We start from the raw sequence: 22,429 nt of genomic DNA, 5'->3' as shown, positions 1-22,429 counted from the left end.
CCTGCAGCTCCACTCTGCCTATTGCTTAAAGATTCAGCCTCCCCCCCCCGAAATTTTTTCTTAGCCCCCCCCCCCCGAAATTTGGCTCTAGTTGCGCTTCTGGCTATGATGCAATAGAAAATATCCCAGACTAAAACGAAGGTTCTTAGGGAAAAACATAGTGAGTCACGCAGTGAAGTCAATTAAACACAAACTCACAGAGATCAAAACATCAAAAGAAAACGTTTCATCTTCCGAAATAAAAAATAAACACTTTTAATATTGCTCTTGCTTGTTACTTTCTGGCATGTTCTGCTCCTTTTATCAAACGTGCTTGTCAGCTGGCTCACTGCATCTTGCGTTGCTGATTTTCCGTGCTCTGAAAATACTTTGGGGCATCATGACATCAGAGAACAGAGTCCCCGTTGCCCATTCGGTCCATTAACACGGGTCCCCTGCTCCCTGTAGGTTCAGGTTGTTTAAACCCCAAGCAAAGAAGGATGGGATTGCCCCATTCACTCCCATAAACTCTGATGCGTCTACTTATTGCCTCTCCACAAAATCTCTTTCAACTATAATATACATTAATGCAGAGTATCTGATCACTGATAAATACTATGTACATTTTAAATACTTTTAGTGCTGGTGTAAAGGATGGGTTGGGGTCAATGGAATTGGATAATGAAGTCCTTCATTCATCCTGAGTTCGGCGTTCAACGTCAGAGCGCTCCTTCCCAATGGCATACAGACAGGACATCCTCTCCTTGTGCTAATTTCACCAATGTCGAGAAATGAAAGGGGTTTCACGTATATCACACATTCATTTTGTGACTCTTTCAGATATGTTCACATCCACAGCTTCGTTGATCATCCTGGCCATTCATATATATTCTGCTGTCTGGAGAGAATTCGACTCTGGGTGGGCAGTGAGGCGGTATCTCAGATCCCATCCATAATCGTGAATTCAATACACATTGTTTGCTCTCAGCCTCCAAGACGTGGGATTGCTTCTTGTGCCAAAAGGCGGTCTATTTTTTTCTTTATTTCACTTGAGAAATTTCCAAAATGGCTGCTCCAGAGAGCCTTGAGTCATGTTGATATGCGACCTCTGAGAACACAGCTCAGGCAGCCATCTTGTCCAATACCTTATTGCCTGATAGTGTAGTGGGATTCATCTGGTGTGGGAAACAGAAGTCAATTTGTTGTGCATTTTTGTGCCCACAGCCCTCATTGGCGTACACCTAAACAGCTGTTGCTTGGAATGTGGGCTCTGATTATGGCAGTCATTCATGAACTATGGTCAAGATGGGAATGGTTCGTGAAGGTAACCTCTGAAATTCCATCTGCATGCCTACATCCAGCTTCATATTCAATCTTCCTACAATTTTGTTGACAGGAAATGGTGCCTGATTGGCTTCACTGCTGTGGCTTGGACTAGTCCAACTCCATTGTATGCCTGCTTGACCACCGCTTTGGGTGGCTGTCGTTGGACCACCTTTCTTCGGTTCTTCAGGCTCTGCTTCTTCAGCAGATACCTTGAGTACTGAACTTCAGGCATCACTAGTTTCAGGCAGTGCTCTTGTGAGCTAGAGCTGAGGTTGCCCGGCAGATCGTATCCAATGATGCTCACCTTTGAACTGGGCTGCCAGGGGCGGAGCTCCTTATTCTTGATCTGTGTGGCAGAGCGGAGCCTCAGTTGATCCCCGAAGCAGGTTCTCATGAGTCGCTCCTGTGCCTGCCGGAGGAGCTGCACCTCCTTCTCTACGCATGCAGCCCCCACCTCATGGACCTTTTTCCAGAAGGTAGCATTGAAGTGATTGTAGAGCCTAGAATCAAGGCTGTTCCAAGCCCGGATCTTACCAGGCAGAGTAGAGGTGATGTTGAGCTTGGACTCCTTGGTCCTCATATTCAACTTGACATATACCATGTCTTCTAGGTCCCAGGAAAGGAGATGCTTCATGAGGACCAGAGACTCATCAAAGTACTCTGCAATCATGACCAATGAGAAGATCGTCTCCATCTCGCGGATAAAACCATCTATGTAGACTTCTCTTGCAGCCCCGGTGCCATGGTCATTGTCACCACCTAGGTCATAAACTAGCGTATTGTGTGCGAACATGGAGAACTTCTCGTTGGGACGGTAATACCTGAGAGGATGGTTGAGGAACGTCTCCATGGAGCCATTGGGCACTCTCTTGAAAGACAGACAGTACTGGTTGTAGTAGCTAAACAGGGACTCAAACATTGCCACAGGCTCTCTGAGGATGGTGAAGTACAAAGTATCATTGGGCATGAGTCGACGGAGCTCCGAGGCATTGAAACGCATGTGGCTGGTAATGATACGAGGTGGCAATGTGTAAGGGTGAACAAAGCGCGTGGAGAAGTTGCGGGGGTAGCAGAACTGATGGTCACAGCTATGGTGGGGGAGTGCCACAGTCACGTTGTTCCTCTCAGCGAAACGGAAGAGAATGTTCTGTACTGTGCTGCTAGCAGTCTTGTGTGTTTTCAGGAAGGCGATGGCTGTGTGCTTGGGGGCCCTGTCAGAGGCCGAGCAGGGGTAGTAAAATGTTTTGTGGTACCTGGTTAAATTGAAACAAAAAAGACAAGATAATAATCACTTATGTGTTTATAAATGTGATGAATGAAAAGCAGAATGACACAGAGAACCATAGACATGGCATTTCCAAGACTCACTTGTCCACTTTGGATATTTAAGGGGAAACTCTAGTAGCTGTCCTCGTATTAAAGAGAGGAACTAGTGTGAGGAATATTGCTGCTGCCGCCCCGGATCTTGGAGTTGGGATGTTTACGTTATTCAGCCTACAATGTATAGCACTGTATTGGATTTCCAGGGATGGTGTGACTGTGCATTACCGATTCTTACTCTCCCTCACAGCCTCTGCTCCCTGCTAAACCTCACCATTACCCCACTCAGAATGGGTAAACTAACTCTTCTGACCTGGAACACCCATGGCATGAACACCCCGAGAAAGTGCTGTGTGTGCTTCAGTACCTTAAGAAGTGAGGGGCACATACTGCATTTTTGCAAGAAACACACCATGCTATGGGGGAGGACACCAATCTCCAGAAATGCTGGAGGTGCCAATGTTATGGCACTGGCTACTCTAGTTATGCTAGAGGAGTGCTTGTCTGGATTAGACCGGTGGCTCCCTTTAACCCCATCACAGTAGACACCAACCCAGAGGAACAATATGTCCTGTTTGAAGGGGTATTAGATGGTACTGTAGTATTACTGGGTTGTGTTTACTCACCAAATACTGGTCAATTGCAATAATTAGCTCCCTCTCGGCCCACCTGATATGCTGGGCTCACATAACTTGGATAATTGGGGTGATTTTAATTATGTCCTTGGGGCTATGATGGACAGCCCACACCCCCTCCCACACTCCCCATAGTCTGCTCTGTGGCCTACTTGTCATAATGGATCACACATTGTTCCTTAGTTGACAGTTGGAGAGAATTACATCCCAATGCTAGGGAATATTCCTTGTACCCCTCCCCTCCCCCACATGACTTACATGTTAGATTGAATTAGTTTCTTTGTCTCCCTGCTACGCAACAGCACATAACAGATGCTGAATACTTGGGTAGAACCCTGTCTGATCACAAAAACCTGCTGCTACGACTTGCCTGGGGCACTATCTGGCAGCTCAACTTCAATGGCCAGCCTGATGACTTGCTGGACTTAACCCGGCAGATGTGTCATGGCAATCAGTGGCAATACAGCGAACAGAACTTGGGAGCTATTTCTCCCAAAGTTACCACTGTGTTTGGCCCCCAACACCCTACTCTGAATACCTTACAACAGTTATCATTGAACCCTGCAACCCTCTCCAGGCAGGCTGCCATGTGCACTACATATCCCACTGAGTTCTTTTGGCATGTTTTGGGAGGGATTGGAGACTTGGGAGTCCTTAGGGGTGGACACTCTGGACAACCTATTTCATGAACGTAATCTGATCCCTTTGACATATTGTCAGAACAGAACACCCTATTTTCAGGGCAGTTTTTGATGCACAGATGCCTGGTTGTCGATATGATAGAGCCTCAGGGGCATCACAGCCTGTGAACCTACTATGCGCCCACTAACCCAGGTATTCTTCATCCTGGGAACTGGACAACGGCTTACCTCCTGGATCATGAAAGTAGTACCAGACAAAACCATTGACCCTCCCTGCTAACCTACGACAGAGGCAGAAACATGACGTAGGGCACCCTCTGACGCCCTAAGAGTGGAAATGAGACCTCATATTACCATGCAATGTCTTACGCAGGGCCCGCTTTTAATACATATATATATTCACTGAAAAAGCCATAGGTTTCATGCACATTATAATTAGGAATTGGCATTTAAAAAACCTTAGCAATTCACTGAAAAAAACATAGGTTTCAGTGGTGTTATAGTTAGCTGGACATTTCCCTCGTACAAAACCCTAGAAATTCCCCTGTTATAGTTAGTGCAGCTAACTATAACTCGCGCGCCCCCGCAATGCACCGCTGATGACGTCACATATTACATCACTCATGACATGGTCAGTGACATCACTGATGACATCTCAAATGACATCACTGATGACATCACTGATGACATCATCCAGTGAGTCTGTGTTGCTGTAGAGTTTTAATATGTTTAATATATATATAAGGCAAGACCTATGGAAGAATGAGTGGGTGTATAAGTGTGTGAATGGATGATTTTCTAGGTGTGTGACTGACTCTATAAGTGAGTCATTAAATGTATCTTACTGCAGACTAGTGACTAAACTGTGTGAATGTCTGTATCTGTCTGTCTGTTGGTGTATAAGTGGCTGCATGGTTTTGTGAATAGCTATATGAGTGTCTATATGGGTTACTGATTGGTTGTCTGAGTATCTGTATGGGTTCCTGAGTGTTTGTGTGGGTAGGGTGTGTGTGACTGTGCATAGATGTGTGAGTGGGTGATTCTATGGGTGCATGGTTTTAAGAGTGCATCTGTGATGGACTGTATGGTTGGGTGAGTGTATGTATGGGTGTGTTAGTGATTGAATGCATATCTCAGTGGTACATGTGTGAGTAACTACATATGTGAAAGGCAGGGTATATGTGTGTAAGAGTATATAACTGGGTATATGTGAGAGTGTGTGATTGTGAGAGTGGCTGTATGGATGAGTGTATACTTGTATCAGTAATTGTATAAGAGCGTAAGAATGTGGTAGTATTTTTATGAGTACGTGAACTTGTGTATGTATAACTGTATAAGTGAGTAAATTGGAGTGTGATTAATTATTTGCATGATTGACTAGGTGTGTGTGTATGTCCACGGATTATTGGCGGTATCTGAGTGTCTATATAGGTGTATAAATGCATATGCTAGTCCTGTACTGAGTGACTGTAAGTATGAGTGACTCTACAGGTGAGTGAGTGGAGGTGTGTGTAGACCTAAGAGTCTATGAGTGGGTATGTAGTTATTGGTATTGGAGTATCTATGGTTTTGAGAATGGCCGTCTGAAATTTTGAGTCGGTGTATCAAAGGTTATATTAGGGTGTGAGAAGACGCACTAATTTATGACATGGATGATGTCATCAGTGATGTCATCAGTGATGTAATATGTGACGTCATCAGCAGTGCATTGCGGGGGCGCGAGAGTTATAGTTAGCTGAACTAACTATAACGGGGGAATTTCTAGGGTTTTGTACGAGGTAAATGTCCAGCTAACTATAACACCCCTGAAACCTATGTTTTTTTCAGTGAATTTCTAAGGTTTTTTAAATGCCAATTCCTAACTATAACGTGCATGAAACCTATGTTTTTTTTCAGTGAATTTCAAAGGTTTTTTAAATGCAAATTCCTATCTATAATTTATCTCTAAAGCTATGATGTTTAATGATTTTCATTGAATTTCTACATTTTTCAATTTCAGTGTGTCAAATCCTTTAATTATGTTTTTTTTAAATACTTTTTTATCACCTTTTTTTAACTTATTTTTTCAATTAATTCTTTTAAAAATTAAAAAATATTATTTGTTTTATTGGGTTTTTTAAACAAAAATTGCTAATGTTTTAAAATATAGTTTTATATTTTTTTAAATATTTTTTAAACTATATTTTCAAAACTTTATTTTTTATTTTTTTCCCATTTTTTTGGGATCCACGCACCCAATGCGTTAGGAACCGCACACCCTGCGCGCATTTTGCCGTTTAAAAAAAAGAAAAAAAAGGGGGCCCGAGGGGGTCCTTCTGGGACCCCCTAAGCAACACTAGAGGGTCAGAGTATTTCTACCCTGCCCGCTTTACATCTTTCACACACTTATTTACCTTACTTAATCAGGCTCGCTTCTACCGAGGTACAAAATGGCTGCCCACAGTTCCTGGTTTCGAATGTAGACAGACACTTGACAGCCAATTAGCATTCAGTGCGTGATCGGGAGGGTGCGTGCTCAGTTCGGTGAGGGTGCGCTTAGGGTGCGCGGATCCGCCGAGGCCATAGATATATCTATCTTTTTTACTCTAATTTTCTCAGGAACTACTGAACGGATTTACACCATTTATGCAAAAGGCACGAGTCTGAACTGAGGACTACCTCTTTGCCAAATTTGGTGTAATTCCATTCAGCAGTTCGGGCTGTAGCTGCGTCAACAGGTCCTATGGGAAATTGCATGGGGAAAACGCGTTTTGGGACCCCCCTTTTTTCTCGGCTCCCGCTTGACAAATCACCACGAAACTTTCAGGATAGGAGCGGACCGGAGCTGGCCAAAAGTTAGGAAAATTTCACGAAGATTCATCAACTGGCGCCATACTTATTGGGAATAGAATGTTGCAGATTTCCTATGGAAAATAGGTCCTAACTATAACTACCTACTGGCGACCGCTAGTAGGTAATATATATATATATATATATATTTATACCCTACTATATCACCTACCTGCCCTTGTTGTCACAACCCTCAAGCAGCCATAAAGCACATGTTTTGGAACTGCCTAATCAAGCATACCTTTGGGATGCTGTTTCCATGATACTCAGGGGGGTCACGGGTCGTCAAGACCTGAACCGCTTAGACAGCTGTACTGGCGCACTTCAGATGCCCGTAAGAGCGGGGGAAACTACTCGATTAATTGACATGGTACTTCTGCTAGCCAGGTGTACAGTCACGATGAGATGGAAGGCTGAGTCACACTCAGGGGTCTGCAGTGATACGCTGGCTGGGATGGAATCCGTGGCTCTGAGCGGAACTGTGCAGCCTACGGAAACCTCCTAACCCTGCAACCGGGACGATCTCCTTCACACATTCCAAAGCGAACCCGACTATGACACTTATCTATCAGAATTACACGAGATCTCCAAGATATCAGATGACAGGTCGTGCTGCCAGACCAGTGGTTGAAGTGGGTGGGATCGGCAGGTCACGGCGTGGCCCTACTTTTTAAATTTAAACGAATCCATTCCCCTACTTTTTTATTTTTAAAATGAGTCCCAGTCAAGGTCTATAGATAAGACTCGGCCATTCGGGGAGGTGCGAGGTGGGCATGGAAGAAAAAGGACTTGTCTCCTCTTTCCTGCCAAGGAAAGACAAGGACATTGTCTACTTCTCCTGCTCTGCCCCTGGCACCTGCCCCCCTCTCTTCCTCATCCTTTCATTCCTTCTGTTTCTGTCTCTGTCTTGCTCCATCTCACTTGCTGAAAACTGACTTCAAGAAATGGCTTTTATCCTCTCATTCCTCTTTATTCCTTCATTCGTTCTGCTATGAAATGGATCCAAAAAAGAAAGAAACACTGTTCCTGGAAGTGTTGTCTTTTTCTGAAATCTTTCTATTCTGGAGTGCAGCCCTGGGAAGAAGAGAAAAACTAAGTTAAAAATAAGAAAAATAAATAAATAAGTAAATAAAGCCAGATAGAGTGGTCGCAAACAGGCCACATTGGCGTTATTCACACCCACACACATTAACGCCACTTTAAAGAGTATGCCAGTGAAGCGCTACTTTTATTTTCTCATCTTTCTTTGAACATTGTTCTCCCCGGTTGGGGAAGTGCACCATTCCAAGAGGTACTCCAATACCTGGTTGATGCATGGAGTGGAAAACGTTTAATGATTTGTTAGAAGGTGGTTCTGACCCTATGGGCCGCCCGGATTTTTTGCTTCTTGAGCACCTAATTGTTGAGCTTTTACTGTGGGGGAGCCTCGTAAGTTGGGACTCACTCACAGTGAACTCAGGATGTAAGAGACTGCATGGGGATTTTACTGGTGTCCCCCTGGCTTGACCAGGCCACTGCGCAGCAGCTGGAGTAAGGGACACCGGGCTGGTTATATGCAGACACATGTGTACATGCATGTGCACACGTCCACGGGCTGCGCAGGGGAGATTCCTAGTGGGCGCAGACCAGGAGCAGCTACAAAGTGAATGGTGTTGCAGGACTTATGCAGTATTGGGTGGTGACATGGAATAGGCTTTATACACTGGAAAGAAACATGCCAGGGAAAGTCAGTGTGTTTTACTGTTTTTTTACTTCATTATTCCCCTATGGGAATGTGGAGCCCATAGGCTAGATTAACTTCCATTAGGCCTACAGATTCCAGACACGCGCTAAAATCCACTGTAGCGGATGTGAAAATAAGTATTCTACAGTGTCCAAAGTCATATTTGTACTGCTTTTGGGTCATCTAGAACTGTCATATTTCTCTGAGCCAGCCAGGATCAGAACCAGGCTGAGGGCTGGCCTCAGCTGGATGGACTGATAACCTTTCTTGCACAAGCTAGGGCCTCCTCTCCACGAAGAGAAGATGGGAGGGGCTACAGGTTCATCCATTAGCAGCTGTCACTGGGTGCCAGGCACCAGGCTGCACCAAGGAGGGACGGCAGCGTGGGGGGAAGGGGCTTCAGAGACATGTGGCCAGAGACACTGGACGGCGCCATTTTGAACAAACCCAGAGGCTGGACAAGAAGGAGGGAGCAGGGGCAAGGACATGATGTGTCGCTGTTTGAAAGGACCAACAGAGACTTCCTGCCAGCCCCCTACTCAACTTTTAAAAAGTGCTTGCACAGGAAGGGAACCTCTCTCTGGGGTGTGATCTGCTGAGGCTGAAGGTGCTGGAGCCTGGCGCAATGGGCAGTTGGAAGGAGAGACCCCCTGACTGCCCCCAGGACCCTTACAGCACCAGAAGAAGAGCCCAGGACCGGTGCGCAGGAGCAGTGGCCTCTGCGCAGGGAGAAGAGAGGCCAAGGAGGAGAGCCAGGTGAAAGGCTGGCGCAGGAGCCAGTGAAGACAGCTCTCTGCTGAATCCACCCTCTCAGAGACCCCGATGGCGGAGGAGAGTGTTCCCAGTGGCTGAGGCGGAAGGTGCTGGAGCCTGGCGCAATGGGCAGTTGGAAGGAGAGACCCCCTGACTGCCCCCAGGACCCTAACAGCACCAGAAGAAGAGCCCAGTACCTGTGCGCAGGAGCAGTGGCCTCTGCGCAGGGAGAAGAGAGGCCAAGGAGGAGAGCCAGGCGAAAGGCTGGCGCAGGGAGCCAGTGAAGACAGCTCCCTGGTGAATCTACCCTCTCAGAGACCCCGAGGGCGGAGGAGAGTGTTCCCAGTGGCTGGGGCTGGTAAAGAGGAGCATGAAGCGCCCAATGATGCCTTGCCAGGAATTTGGAAATATGCCGTTTTGGTGCTTTGTGGCCACCAGAGGAGGGGGTTACCCTCACTTTGGAAAAGGTGCTGGGGATAGCTGCTGGGGAAGCGCAGTCTCCCCCCCCCCCCCCCCCCCCCAGCACGAAGAAAAGTCCCACCCTCAGTGTCATGGGGACCTAAAGGAAACTACCCCTCAAGGGCTCAGCTAACATTTAAACACCTCTTTTGTTCTACAGCTGAGGGTGTGTGGAGAAGTGCTTCATGAAGTGAAGGGCTGAGTTGGGGATGTGTGGAGAAGTGCATCCCCTGGAGGTGAAGTGGTGTAATTGCACCAAAATACATTTACTAGTGGTTATTTCTTTTTAGGTGGACTGAAAGTCACATGTGTAAAGTGAAGTACCTGTGTAACGTGATGTTAAGCTAAATAGACTTATGTTGCTGGACCTTCCTGCTAGGGGGTCTTGCTGTATTTATGTAATCCCATGCTTTTACCTGTGATTCCTTTTAAAGTGAAGAGGTTCACTGCAGGAGAAGTGTAGTTGCCAGGAGTACTCCTTTTGAAGGGCCTGTAAGTCACATGTGTAAGGAGATGTCATAATCCAAGTGGGGTTATGTTGCCAGACAGTCCTGCTAGGGTGTCTGGCTGTATATGCGTAATCCTGTGATTTCATCTGTGATGCCTTTAGGGGCTGTAATTGCAATGCATTCAAATGATCAACCAAGGTGATGAGTACTGTCATTCTAAAGTGTGCGTAAACATGGATTCTTGCTGCTGCACTTAGGTGAAGACTTTATGGTCAGTAGGAGATGCTCAGTCAGAGTCATGTGTCACCAAGGCAGGTGTACACCTTTTTAATGCTTGTCGAAGTAATGGGGTGGGTCGCCACTGGGATGGTGCCAGTGCGCAGGGCCCTCGCTCCAGGTTATGTTCAACCATCTGCATTGGGGGCAAGTTGATGTGCATACATGGGAGTGGTGGTACTAGACCCCATTCCCCCGCGGAAGGGGTGGAGATGTTATGCAATGTCACAAAGTAATTCCAACAGCTTATGTATATTTGTAAATTGGTGCATAGTATTGAGTAGTGTGTGTGTTTAATAAATTTACTCTTACTTTTATAAAGCAAAGTACAGACTGGACAATCAATTATTGAGTGTTATTTTTGCACACCGGCAAATGGCGATTACTAGCCCACACCACCTCCCTTGAGTAAGCCCCAGACTGCTCTGCAACGCTACCCTCTGAGAGTCAGGCGCTACAATTGGGTGTTTGGTTTCCAGTGAAGGACAAATGTAGTCATGTTATTTGTGCAGGCCTCACAGATGCTGCCTCGTTTTCCAACATGATTCTTATCAGCTGTTTTCCTTATTTTAGTTTTAAAATGTGTTCCACTTTTGTTTTGTAAGGATATAAGTAATAGACATTGAAACGGTTCCCTTTCGGGTCCTATAGTCATGTCCTTAACTTTTCAGGCAAATACACTCATTGATTTCTGAATAATGAGTGTAAATTCCATAAGGTAGCCATGTTGTTCCTGTTTACATTTCACATGCTTTCCTTAACCTTGCATTCTCTATGAGTATTTGCTTTTTCCAGGATGTTTTTACTTTTTTTTTATGCAGCATATAACTCTTCTCTAGTGCATAATTTGAATGTAGTCGCATCCAGGTGTTCATAGGGGGCGCAATAGGGTTGTAGATGAAGGCAGTGCGAGTTTCTCTCAGTGGGGCAGTATGGTGTTCAGTGGGGAGAGGTTGCAGCACTAAGGCCAGAGCTGCCGAATTTGGAACTGGGGAACCAGGTTCAGCCTTCAAGACCAGTCCACCTGCCCACTCTCCTGATGAAGCACATTCCCATTCTACACCTTAGAAGGCCCCGATAGAACTTAGAAGCCCTGGTGTCTTAGCACCAGCAGGTGGACCCTAGTGGTGGCAAGTGTGGGTTAACCTTGAAGCCTTGTCCACCACAACCCATACTGAAGTTCATCTCCAGTCTTGTGGGCAGGCCTATGAAGCAGCACACACCAGCGCAACAGTGACTCTGTCACTGAGGTCACAGGACCCTTGAGGTCAATCCGGCTCACCCATAGGTATTACAATTGGCCTTGTTTCAGCAGTATTAGTGCAACTCATCAGGGATCGACACCTGGACATCATTCGGGAGTAGTCAGGGGTCATAGCTGTGACCTCTAGCTTGCTCCCTGCTACTCTTGGCACTTCCAGTGATACTGGGCTAGCAAGCTAGAGGTGACAGCTGCGACCCCTGACTGCACCCAAATAACGTGCATGGATTGGCAATGCTGGATTTGCAGGCACACCAAACTAAGTTCGCAAACTTCACGATCTCTGCTTCATGAACAAGCAATTTTAATATGTGCTGCCTGCTTTGGGGGCACTGGTATTATGGCGCAGTGGAGGACAAAATTATGTCACAGTGTTGACTAAATTATGCAGCAAAAAAGGCTGCCCTGTAATGCGGTACATTGTCTGATGTTTTATTATTTTGACATTTTTACACATACTAACAGTCTCTGCAAAGATTTTGCCTCAGTACCAATGTAACATACAAATGCAGCAGTGAGAAAGGTGACCAGTCAACCTTTGCAACGGGCCGTCTACTCCGCAGCAACACAAGTCAAATCGTTTTAGTAACTTTTGATTTGTTTGAGCTACAAACAATTTTTTACTTTAAATCGTCAGATTATGCAGTGGGTGATGTATTATGTGGCAAATATGGCAGAACCAAAAATTTGCGGAAAACAGTTGCAAATTAGGATATTTTGCCAATCATGCTTGAATTGGTCTTGTGGGAAAAGGGAGGAGAAGTGCTGATGACAGAAACTGCATGACTCAGAGACAAATGGCTTGTGATTCCACTTTTAAGCGTATTTGGGACTTTCCGTGATTGGAAACGTATCCCACTTTCTGAATGTATTTTAATGTCAATAACTCATATTAAACCTTAAATAACGTTGGTATCCATTTGTTGAATTTAATAAAGTAATAGGCTGAAACTGGTCAGTGAAAGGCCAAACAAATACAAAAAATTGGAAAGTTTTTCTCTTTCTGGCCACACCTCTGACTACACCCACTGACCCAACCCTCGGGTTATTCCCGCCCTCAGATTCTTCGCACACAGTTCCCCTATTTTTCCCCCCATTTCGACCACTTTGTCAGACCCAATCTCACTCCCACTTCAGCTTTGCACTTGAAAGTAGGACATGAGTCGCCTAGTCGGGTCACCGAGGGACACTCTACATGCAGCACTATATCAAAACCACACCATGTGACCAGGCTCACAGTGATTGATGTACAGTTTTCTTTTTCTCTTGTTATCTCTTTACCTGTGGAATTATCATGAGCCTATAGTCCTGCAGGTGCTATGCGGATATTGACAAATGCTTGTCTTTCATACGACAGTCAGAATTGCGTCATCATAATGTTTTCAATGGTATACAAATGCTTTTTAAACAGTGCAGAATATGGCTGCTGTTAATTGTTTTCTGGCTTTAGAGAATCTGGAGGGTAGGGATAGGCGGGGGGACATGCAGATATTAGCTGAACAGTGACACCAAGGGGCCTGCAAGAGTAATGCCAAATTCCTAGAGAAAGTAGATAACGTACAGAGACGCCAGGTGGTCACTATGGGGCAGATTTATGTTGGACTTGCGCCACTTTTACGCAACCGCTGCGTCACTTTTGTGACGCAGCGGCGGCGTAAACCCTGCGCCACGTTGCGCCCTATTTACATCGTGACGCATCTATGGAGATGCGTCACGGTGTAAAGCCCTGCGCCACATGAAACCTGGTCCAGGTTTCATGTGGGCGTTTCTACGCAGGGGGGGGGGGCATTCCGTCACAGGAACACCCCTGAAAAGTGACTCAGTGAAATCTACAAGATTTCACTGAGTCACTTTTCCAATGCTGATGCGTCAAAACCCTGCGCCTGCTTGAAGCAGGCGTAAGGCTTGACGCACCACGTTACAGATAGGGCAAGTTGGAAGAGTGCTGGAGTTGCGTGTCACACGCAACACTACTTCAGCACTGCACCAACTTTACGCCCCAGATGTAACACGCATCTGTTTATTCCTGCGCCATGATGCGCCGCATTGTAAATGCGGTGCATTATGGGTGGCGCAATGGTAAACTTGAGTGCTGCATCTTTCCTGGCGCATCCCTGCTGATTTGCAGATGCGCTAGGCAACATAAATCTGCCCCTAAGATTATATCCCCGACTTACATCAGTGTAGCACGACACCAAGTGGTGATTAAGAGTATGACTGAGATCCAGATATCCACAGGCAGGCCTGGGGTCAGAAGTGTCCTCTTGCGGTCAGTCAGCGTGGGTTTCTGAAATGAGTCGCATCTGAGGTTGTAGTCTAGTTAAAAACGTGGAATTGGAAGAAGCCCCAATGAAAGCATAAAACCTTAGCTGCAATGTTGAAAACCAGTGACTAAGCACAGGGAGAGATTGTTTTTATCTTCTGGTGCGAGCAGAGTCCCTGGCAGAACTGAATGCCAACGGCAGGGGTAAAGAACAGGGGCGGCTGGTGACATTTGAAAATGGCAGGGCGTAAAAGGGCTGGAGGAGTGCCCCGTGACATAAAGTTGCGTCAAAACGCACTCTGAAACTAGGCCCAAAACACCCCTTCCCCTTCATGGATTTTCTTCAAAACACTTGCAATCAAAATTAGGCCTTCCCAACTCTCATCCCAGCTAAGCAAATCCACTCAGAACCATCTGCAACACCCTACAATCGAACCCCAAAAACATGCAAAACTCACGTTTAACATGGGCTCCTATGGCAGCTCCTTCCCTTCCTCGACTTTGCCAAAAAACACCCTTCCCATCGATCGATTCCTCCCAAACTTCCTGCACACCCATCAATTCCCCCTCCCTACGACTCACAGCAGCCCCGTTCCTATCGATCCACTGGAACACCCTAAAAACCACTTCTCCACGCACCCCACACCGCCCATTGGAGAACATTGCAATCCGGGCCTTCACAAAAAATGCTTTTTTTTGGCACTTCCACAACTTCGATCATCTTCAAACACACTGGGACACTAATTCCAGCGATTCCCAACAATCTCAGCAAGAATTACACAAATCCATCCACTGGAATGGGTACGACTTTTCACCCAAACACGCGCCCCCCGCAAGCCCACAAAAACACCCCAAAATCAGCCAAATCTGGATGGAATTTTGACAAACCACCCTAAAACCTTCCCAACACCATTATGCACGAACCTGAATCGGGCCCTGAGCCCTAGACTCCGGGAACCCTAGCAAATTTCAACCCTAAACACCACCCCAACCCTACCACCTAACCCTAAACACCACCCTAACCCTACCACCAGCAGCGGGAGAAATTCAAATGAATAAAATTAAAACAAACTTACTTGACCGCCTCTTCTCCTGGTCCGCGTTGGCGCCTCTGCCCCTTCAAACCGGAACACCACGTCAGCACTGGAGTGACTGGCAACCCCTCAGCCAATCCTGGCGCTGCTGCAGCGCCAGGATTGGCTGAGGGCACAGCTTACGCTACGTCCACCGCCTGCCCATTAGGAGACCGAGGGGCTCCTAATGGGCATGCGCAAGGCAGTAAAAACACAAGTACGCATGACTGGGCACGGGGTAAAAATGACTCTCCATGTCCACTCATGCCCACTTGTGCTGCCTTTCCCTGGCTTGTCTGACAATGCATGTCAGTCAACATGACGCCGGACCGCCCACGGTCCGACGTCATGCTGACTGACATGCATTGTCAGTTCTCCCCACCCTCGGCGTCTCTGAACTTAAGTAAACTAAGTTCAGAGACACCGAGGAGGGAGCTGAGGGCACGGGCGGGTGCGGGGGCGGGGGGGCAACGCCCCCAATGGACTCACCGTTCCTGGTAAAGAACGATTGTCGAGCCCCTGAAACGGAAAAACACCTGTGGAAAAGTGCTGATTGAAGCTGCAGTGGAGTTAAGTTTGGCTAAGCTCTCTCAAAGAGCAATCGAACACTGGTGCAACAGTGACAGCTAGTGGCTATTGAGGTTATTGCACTGGCTGAAGTTATGAAGGACCTTTTACAGCCATGGCCGGCCTGGCCTATGGGGCAAACTGGCAATGCCAGGGGTGCCGAAATCAGGTCAGTGGGTCGGACAGTTTTTGGGCTGTTTGTGGACCTGTTTTAGAGACTGGCAGGCCGGTGTGAACTGGGGATTTCCTTGATATTACCAGAAACATTAACTGCTGCAAGCACAAATTCATGTGGTCTACCTGGCAAAACACCAATACATTCTGTCCTTACGTGATCAAAACTGCCCAATGTGCAAATATGAACCACTTTTTAGCTACGTAATTCACTAACTGGGACCACTTTTGTTTTGGTGTGCGGTCCTATGTACTGTTGCATTGCAACCCGCGGAGGGAGGGGGCAGTGGGGGGGGGGGGCAGTAGAGTGGGGATCCTGGCTACCAAGTTTGCAACCGGCCCACAGGGTTAACTAAGTTGTTGTGACAGGTAGCATTTGACATGACAGGGAGCAAGGAGGGGACCGAAAAGTAACTTACAAGAAAAGGAAAAAAACCACAATTGTACCGTTAGAAGACTGGTTCTTCCAACCTGACCAATACCTAGCTAGTTCTGCAGATGAACTGCTAGTCCCAATGTCACTGGTCCTGACACGAAAGAAACAGTGAGTTCTTTACTGTGAAAAGACATATTTGTGTGTCCTTAAGGCCTGGGACAGTAATACTGATTTTAAGGTAACTCCAAAATCATATAGGGTGCTGTTGTGTCGCGTGCCGGCACGGGAACGGGGCTGGCGCCGACACACGAGGGGGCAACCAACGGTAGGCCTTAGACGAGTAATTAACACTCGGGAGCCAGTTTGGGTGCTTACTGGTATCGCCGCCGTAGCCTTACTGGCGTACGTGAGTGGGCGACCACTTTATTAAACTAAGGTCACATGGCCTTTACGTAGGGCGCCTGTTGTGTCACAGGCGCAACACAACATTCCTCCCCAACAAACATCAAAGCAACATTAGCAGGTAACCCTCCTGTTTGACTCCTAACTTGTCAAATTAACTAACAAAATGTTCGGCAGGTACAATTAAGAACAGTCTTACGTAAAGTAGTCCTTCAGTCTGCAAGAAGGCGCTGGATTTCCCCGCAGATGGTGTTGAGACAGGGCCTGGCTCTGGGTATCTCGGGCTCCGGCTTCAGGTGTAGTTTCGCTTGGCCGGGTCTCTGGATGACTGCAACTATTCTCCAATGCTTCACCCGCTGCCCATTCACATTAAGTCGACACGGGGTCAGGTGACTCCCGACCACCTTCTGTGGCAGACATGTCTGCCACCCCGCTTGAGTTGACATCCTCCAATGACATGATTTTAGGACCAATCTCAAGCCGGCTTGGTGAGGACACTGACCCCTCTGACTGGTACTTCTTCAAGTGTGACGCATTTCGGGTTACAGTTTCTCTTCCTTGAGTGGCGATGATCAGCGTTCCTCCTGACTGACTTGGGCATGCGCCTTGCAGCGTCTGGTGTCAATTTGGTTATCATCGGGTGTCTCCGGCTGCCACTGGGGGTGGTGAGGGATCGAGTCCATGACTACTCGTCCCATGAGAAGATGTGCTGGGGCTACGCCCGTCGTGGTGTGGGGTGTCTGGTGGTAGCTTCTTAGAAAAGTGAAAATAGCTCTATGGACTGTCCCTTGTCTTGAGCAATCCGGATCACCTTATTTAAAGTCCGCATGAATCTCTCCGCTTCGCCGTTCGCTTGTGGCCACCTGAGTGTGATTCTTTGATGATGGATGCCAAGAGAGCTCAGATAGGTGGCAAGTTCTTGCCCTTGGAAAGGAGGTGCGTTGTCTGTCCTCAACTCCTGTATGAGACCGTGAGTGGCCATGATCTTTTCAAGTTTTGGGATTACCTCCGTGGCACTAGGCGCTGATATGATTTCGACCTCCGGGTATTTGGAGTGATCATCGATAGCCACAAACGTGTGGTGGCCATCAGGAAGGCTACCAAAGTCTAAACTAACGCAGGACCACGGAGATTTCGGCCTTGGTTCCACAATGATCTGAGCGGGTCGGCAGTCACTTGGCAGGCAGCACATGACTGGGCAGTGGCCTACACAAGTTCGTCCATCAGTGGGAACCACACTTTGGTTTGGAGTCGTGACTTGGTCTTTACCATGCCTTGATGCCCAATGTGTGTGAGCTGAACAACCTGCGCAGTTAACGATGTCGGAATCACCAGCCGGTGTCCTCTTAGCAGGAATCCCGTGGCGTCTTCAATGAGCTTGTCTCTAACGTGGTATAAGCTGTCCATGATGCGCTGCGTGTTGGTCATTAGGATCCTCCATTCTTCCTTAGCCTTGTGCCAGTTACCACTTTGTAGAGCCGCCTTGGCCCGTTGTAGACAATCGTCTTTGCTCGTGGCTTCTCTGAGACTCTCCATGGAGAGGGGAAGGGGGCAGGAATGAGCGGTGATGCACCGGACATACTCTTCAGTATCGGCTGCGTCTTCCATCTCCTGGACCGTGGCTGCTCGGGGATGTCGAGACAGGTAGTCGGCAGGATTCCGAGACCCGGGCTGATATTCCACTTTGCAATTATAATTTTGGAGCTGCAACATCCACTTCTTGATCCGAGGTGGTGGCTTGGTGGATGTCCCCGAGAATAGAGCTACGAGAGGCTTGTGATTGGTCGCTACCACGAAGGGCTTACCATAGACATACAGGTGAAAATGCCGACACCCGCAGTGGATGGCAATGGCTTCCTTCTCGATTTGGGAGTACCGCTGCTCCGTTTCAGTGAGAGACCAGCTGGCAAATGCCACAGGGGCCCAATTCTCATCCTGGTGTTGTCTTTGCAACAGCACGGCTCCCAGTCCCATGGGACCAGCATCCACCGCGACCAGTGTCTACTTTCTTGGATGGAAGAAGGCAAGCATGGTTGCCTCTGAAAGGGCTTCTTTGATTTCCTTGAAGGCTTTGGCTTGATCCGGGCCCCACTTCCAGGGGGTGGAGTCTTTGGTGAGCTCCCTCAATGGTAGGGTCAGGTTGGCAAGATCTCGAATGAACCTCCCACAATAGTTCACCATACCGAGGAAACTGCGGACTTCGGTAACATTAGTGGGGGCGACGGCATCTTTTATATCTCTGACCTTTTCAGGGTCTGGATTGACTCCTTCTGTGGAGAACGTGTAGTTGAAGAACTGTAACTTTCTTTTTAAGAATTCACATTTTTCCCGGTGAGTCCTGCATCTCGCAGTCGACGAAGCACTTGAGTGAGGCGAGTGTTGTGTTCCGGGATGGTCTTTGCATGTATCATAATGTCGTCACTAACGTTGATAACGCCAGGGATGTCCGTGATTAGTTCGTGTATGATATTCTGAAAGACTTCGGCTGCACTGGGTACCCCGAAGCTCAATTGGGTATATCCCCGGAGCCCCACGTGAGTTGAGAATGTTGTGATATTGCGGGGCGCCTCATCTAGCACCAGCTGATGGTAGCCGGACCTCAGATCTAGCTTGGAAAACCAGCAGGCTCCGGCCATCTCCCCAATGAGGTCATCTATTGTGGGGGTGATGTGGCGCTCCCTCTTAATGGTGGCATTGGGTAGCCTCATGTCCACAGAGATCCTCACCACGCCAGGCGGTTTAGGCATTCGGGTGACAACAATCAGAGAGACCCACGGAGTAGGACCGGTCACTTTCTCTATTATGCCAGCGGCCTCCAACTTCTTGAGCTCTTCCTCTACTAGTGGGCGCAGGTGAAAGGCTATTCGCCGATGCTGCAAAGCCACTGGTTGGACTGTGGGGTCAATATGGAGATGGACCTCTTTACCCTTAATCCCTTCAAATTCCTTTGAAGACTTCTGAGAACTCGGTTAGAAGATGCTGGATAGACTCCTGGTGTACCCCGAAGGCAAACGTCACCATGCCTAGATCTTCGGCGGCTGGGCATCCCAGTAGCATGCCTTGTCCATCTTCGGTGACATAGACGTTGGTGGTGATGGACTGGGCACCATGTGATATGGACGTTCTGAACCGGCCTCGTATCTTCAGGGGAGTGTCTTGACCATAGGTGAATACTGTGATTGCCGAGGGGTTGAGAACTGGCAATGGATTCATGGTTCGATGTAGGGCAGCGGCCATGATATTGATGGTGGCGCCGGTGTCAACTACTGCCATAACGTCTTGGGAGCCCATGCGAATGCTGCACTGGGGTAGACGTCGGGCTTTCCGGGTTGTGGTGCCGATCATGGGTACTTTGTGCACTACCCGCTCTTCCTCCTCATCGTCGTCCATGTCACTTGGCCCTCTCTCTCGTTCTGGCAGGGCATTAACCACTTGTCAGGGCTTGCAATATCTCTGGGACCTGCAGACTTTCTCAAAGTTGTTGAATCGTCCGCAACCAGAGCATCTCTTGCCTTTGGCGGGGCACACAGCCGCCTGATGGGGTGGTCCTCCGCAGTATCCACAGGTCTTAGTTTGTCCTGAGGTTGACGTTCCGGGTCCCTTCTTGACCCACCTCATCGGAGGTTTGGTCGTCACGGCATTCACCGGTTCGGCCTTTACAGGCCCCTGGAGGGCCGCTTCCATGTGTGCAGCCCGACAACTCCTTGGTGCGCCCCAGGGTCAATATGTCAGCGAGGGGCTTTCCGGACTCTTCCAGTATCCTTTCACGGAGCTTGGCAGACGCGCAGCCCTGATTTGCTTGTCCCCTAATCTCCTCCGTTTCGTCAGGGAACCCGCACGTGGACAGCAGGTTTTTGAGTCTGACGTGGTAGGTGTCCAACGATTCCTCGGGGAGTTGACGTGCTTGCCTAAATACGAACCTTTCGTAGTCTTGATTGGCCATCGGTTCAAAATGTCCATTGAGGGCATTTATCAGTGTGTGGTGATTCTTGGGCGTGGCCTCTACCAGTGTCTTGGCGATGTTATGGACGTCCTTGCCCCCCAGGTGCAGTAACATGGCTCTCTTCTGGTCCTTGTGGACCTTAGTGGCCTCGAAGAATATGAGTAGGCGGTCCACCCAGTCTTTCCACTTGGGTGCAAGTGATGAGGGCGACCCCTCCACTATGAAGGGCTCTATGGGGGGTATTGTGGACATAGTCGGCGCCTTGACCGGTGTGTGTGCTGTCTCCGAAGGTTCCCTCGCGGGCTCGCTGTCTCTCCTGATCGCAGCTGCACTTGGGTGTCATCCCCCCAGGACTTGGTGATGCTTGCTCCCTGCTATATCTGTGGGATGACTTTCCACTCTGCCTCCTGTGTTGTACTGACTTGGGGGGTGTTCTTGTACTAGTGCTTGTCAGCATCCCAGACTGCCAGGACCCACAGCTCTCTGGTTGGCCAGTGGCAAAGGCCCTTCACTTCTCTGAGGATCAGGGGGGTTGCTTCCTCTATGGTGAGCTCCTCCACTCACCCGAATGGCTCCTCTCAACCAGGCCTGTGATGTAGGCCTCCCTCTTCTCCCCCACGTGCTGCAAGGGGGGCCTCTGTCCCGGCACGGTACACCTCAGCCCTTAGTTCAGCCTGGGCGAGGGGGGGCAGGCGGCAAGGCCCTTTGAGAGCCCCGCAGCAAGCTGAGGCCCCTGTAGGGACTCGCGTGCCCACACGGGGCGTGGTTCCACGTGGCCGGCTGGCCGAGACCACATGTGCAGCAGGCAGTGTAGCGGGGAGTAGCGTCGCGCCGTCTCGCCTCCGCGGGCCATCGATAGTGTTCTGGGGCCGACTCTGCAGTCGCGCCGGGCTCCAGGCGCTCCGTCCGAGCTGCCGATCAAGAGGGGCGCAGCGCGCCGCACACCGGGATACGAGCGCCGGGAGCCGATGGCAGTGCTCGCGGCCGCCACTCCGATGCTCCAAGCACAGTGAGGGCACGCCCACCCTCGTCGCCAGTTGTTGTATCGTGTGCTGGCCCGGGAACGGGGCTGGTGCCGAAAACACGAGGGGGCAACCAATGGTAGGCCTGAGACGGGCAATTGACACTCGGGAGCCAGTTTGGGTGCTTACTGGAATCGCCGCCGTAGCCTTACTGGCGTACGTGCGTGCGCGACCGCTTTATTAAACTAAGGTCACATGGCCTTTACGTGATGTGTTGCATCACAAGCGCAACACAACAGGTATCAGGAAAATGAGCAGGGAATTGTTGGCTAAGTTACGTTATACTATGCTATGTTCTTCCTTGTCATGTGATACGTTATTTATGTCAGATCACATTACGTTGAGTTATCTAATTAGAGAATTGTTTAGCGCTGTTTTGAAAGAGGGGACTGTCTGCGGAGTAAACAGGACATTGTTAATAAATAGCATCTAGCGACTTTTTTCCTGTTTGGGACTTCATTGTGACCTCTGAACTTGTCCGCCAGGGTCATTTAGCTTCCGGGGAACTTCTGTCATTCCTGCTCATTTACTCCTGAATTTCCAAGGTTTAAACTTGAGCAATATTTCCTTTCATTAGAATTTGCAGGCCTGGAAATAGTGTTCTTGATTCAATGTTGTGCTCACTGTGCCTCCGTGCAAGACTGTCAGTCGCACATTTTTGCTGTAGTGCCTTGTCTATGCCCAGTTCTCAAAATGTGGACTAAATATTCTCGTGAGAGAGACGTGTTCTATTTTTGTGCATGGTTATTTCAGACGGATTTGGCGGGAGAGCCAATAAAACTCTTCCCAGGCCCAAGCAGATCTCACTGTTTACCGAAGGCTGACAGAGCTTCACAGTATTTCACTCAAAATTCCCACATAAAAACAAACGTGGAGCCGAACAAGGCACTTCTACGTGACTGACCGCCAAGGCCCACACGTGACAAGCAGGAGTGACACAGGCGGGAGAGGCCAGCCT

General features: G+C 48.5%; 1 protein-coding gene across 1 annotated transcript in view; it reads right to left on the bottom strand.

Moving 5' to 3' along the window:
- Window positions 1–233: 233 nt before the first annotated feature.
- The window catches only part of GAL3ST3 (galactose-3-O-sulfotransferase 3), a 192,231-nt gene continuing 170,035 nt past the window's right edge, over window positions 234–22,429 (bottom strand). The window contains exon 3 of the mRNA XM_085625741.1: window positions 234–2,558. Within this exon, the coding sequence (XP_085481867.1) occupies window positions 1,358–2,558 (1,201 nt within the window). The 3' untranslated portion in view covers window positions 234–1,357. The remainder of the gene's footprint in view (window positions 2,559–22,429) is intronic.

The sequence above is a fragment of the Triturus cristatus genome, chromosome 9 (assembly GCF_964204655.1).
Source record: "Triturus cristatus chromosome 9, aTriCri1.1, whole genome shotgun sequence".
Lineage (NCBI taxonomy): Eukaryota > Metazoa > Chordata > Amphibia > Caudata > Salamandridae > Triturus > Triturus cristatus.
This window is presented reverse-complemented; position numbering and strand designations above follow the sequence as displayed.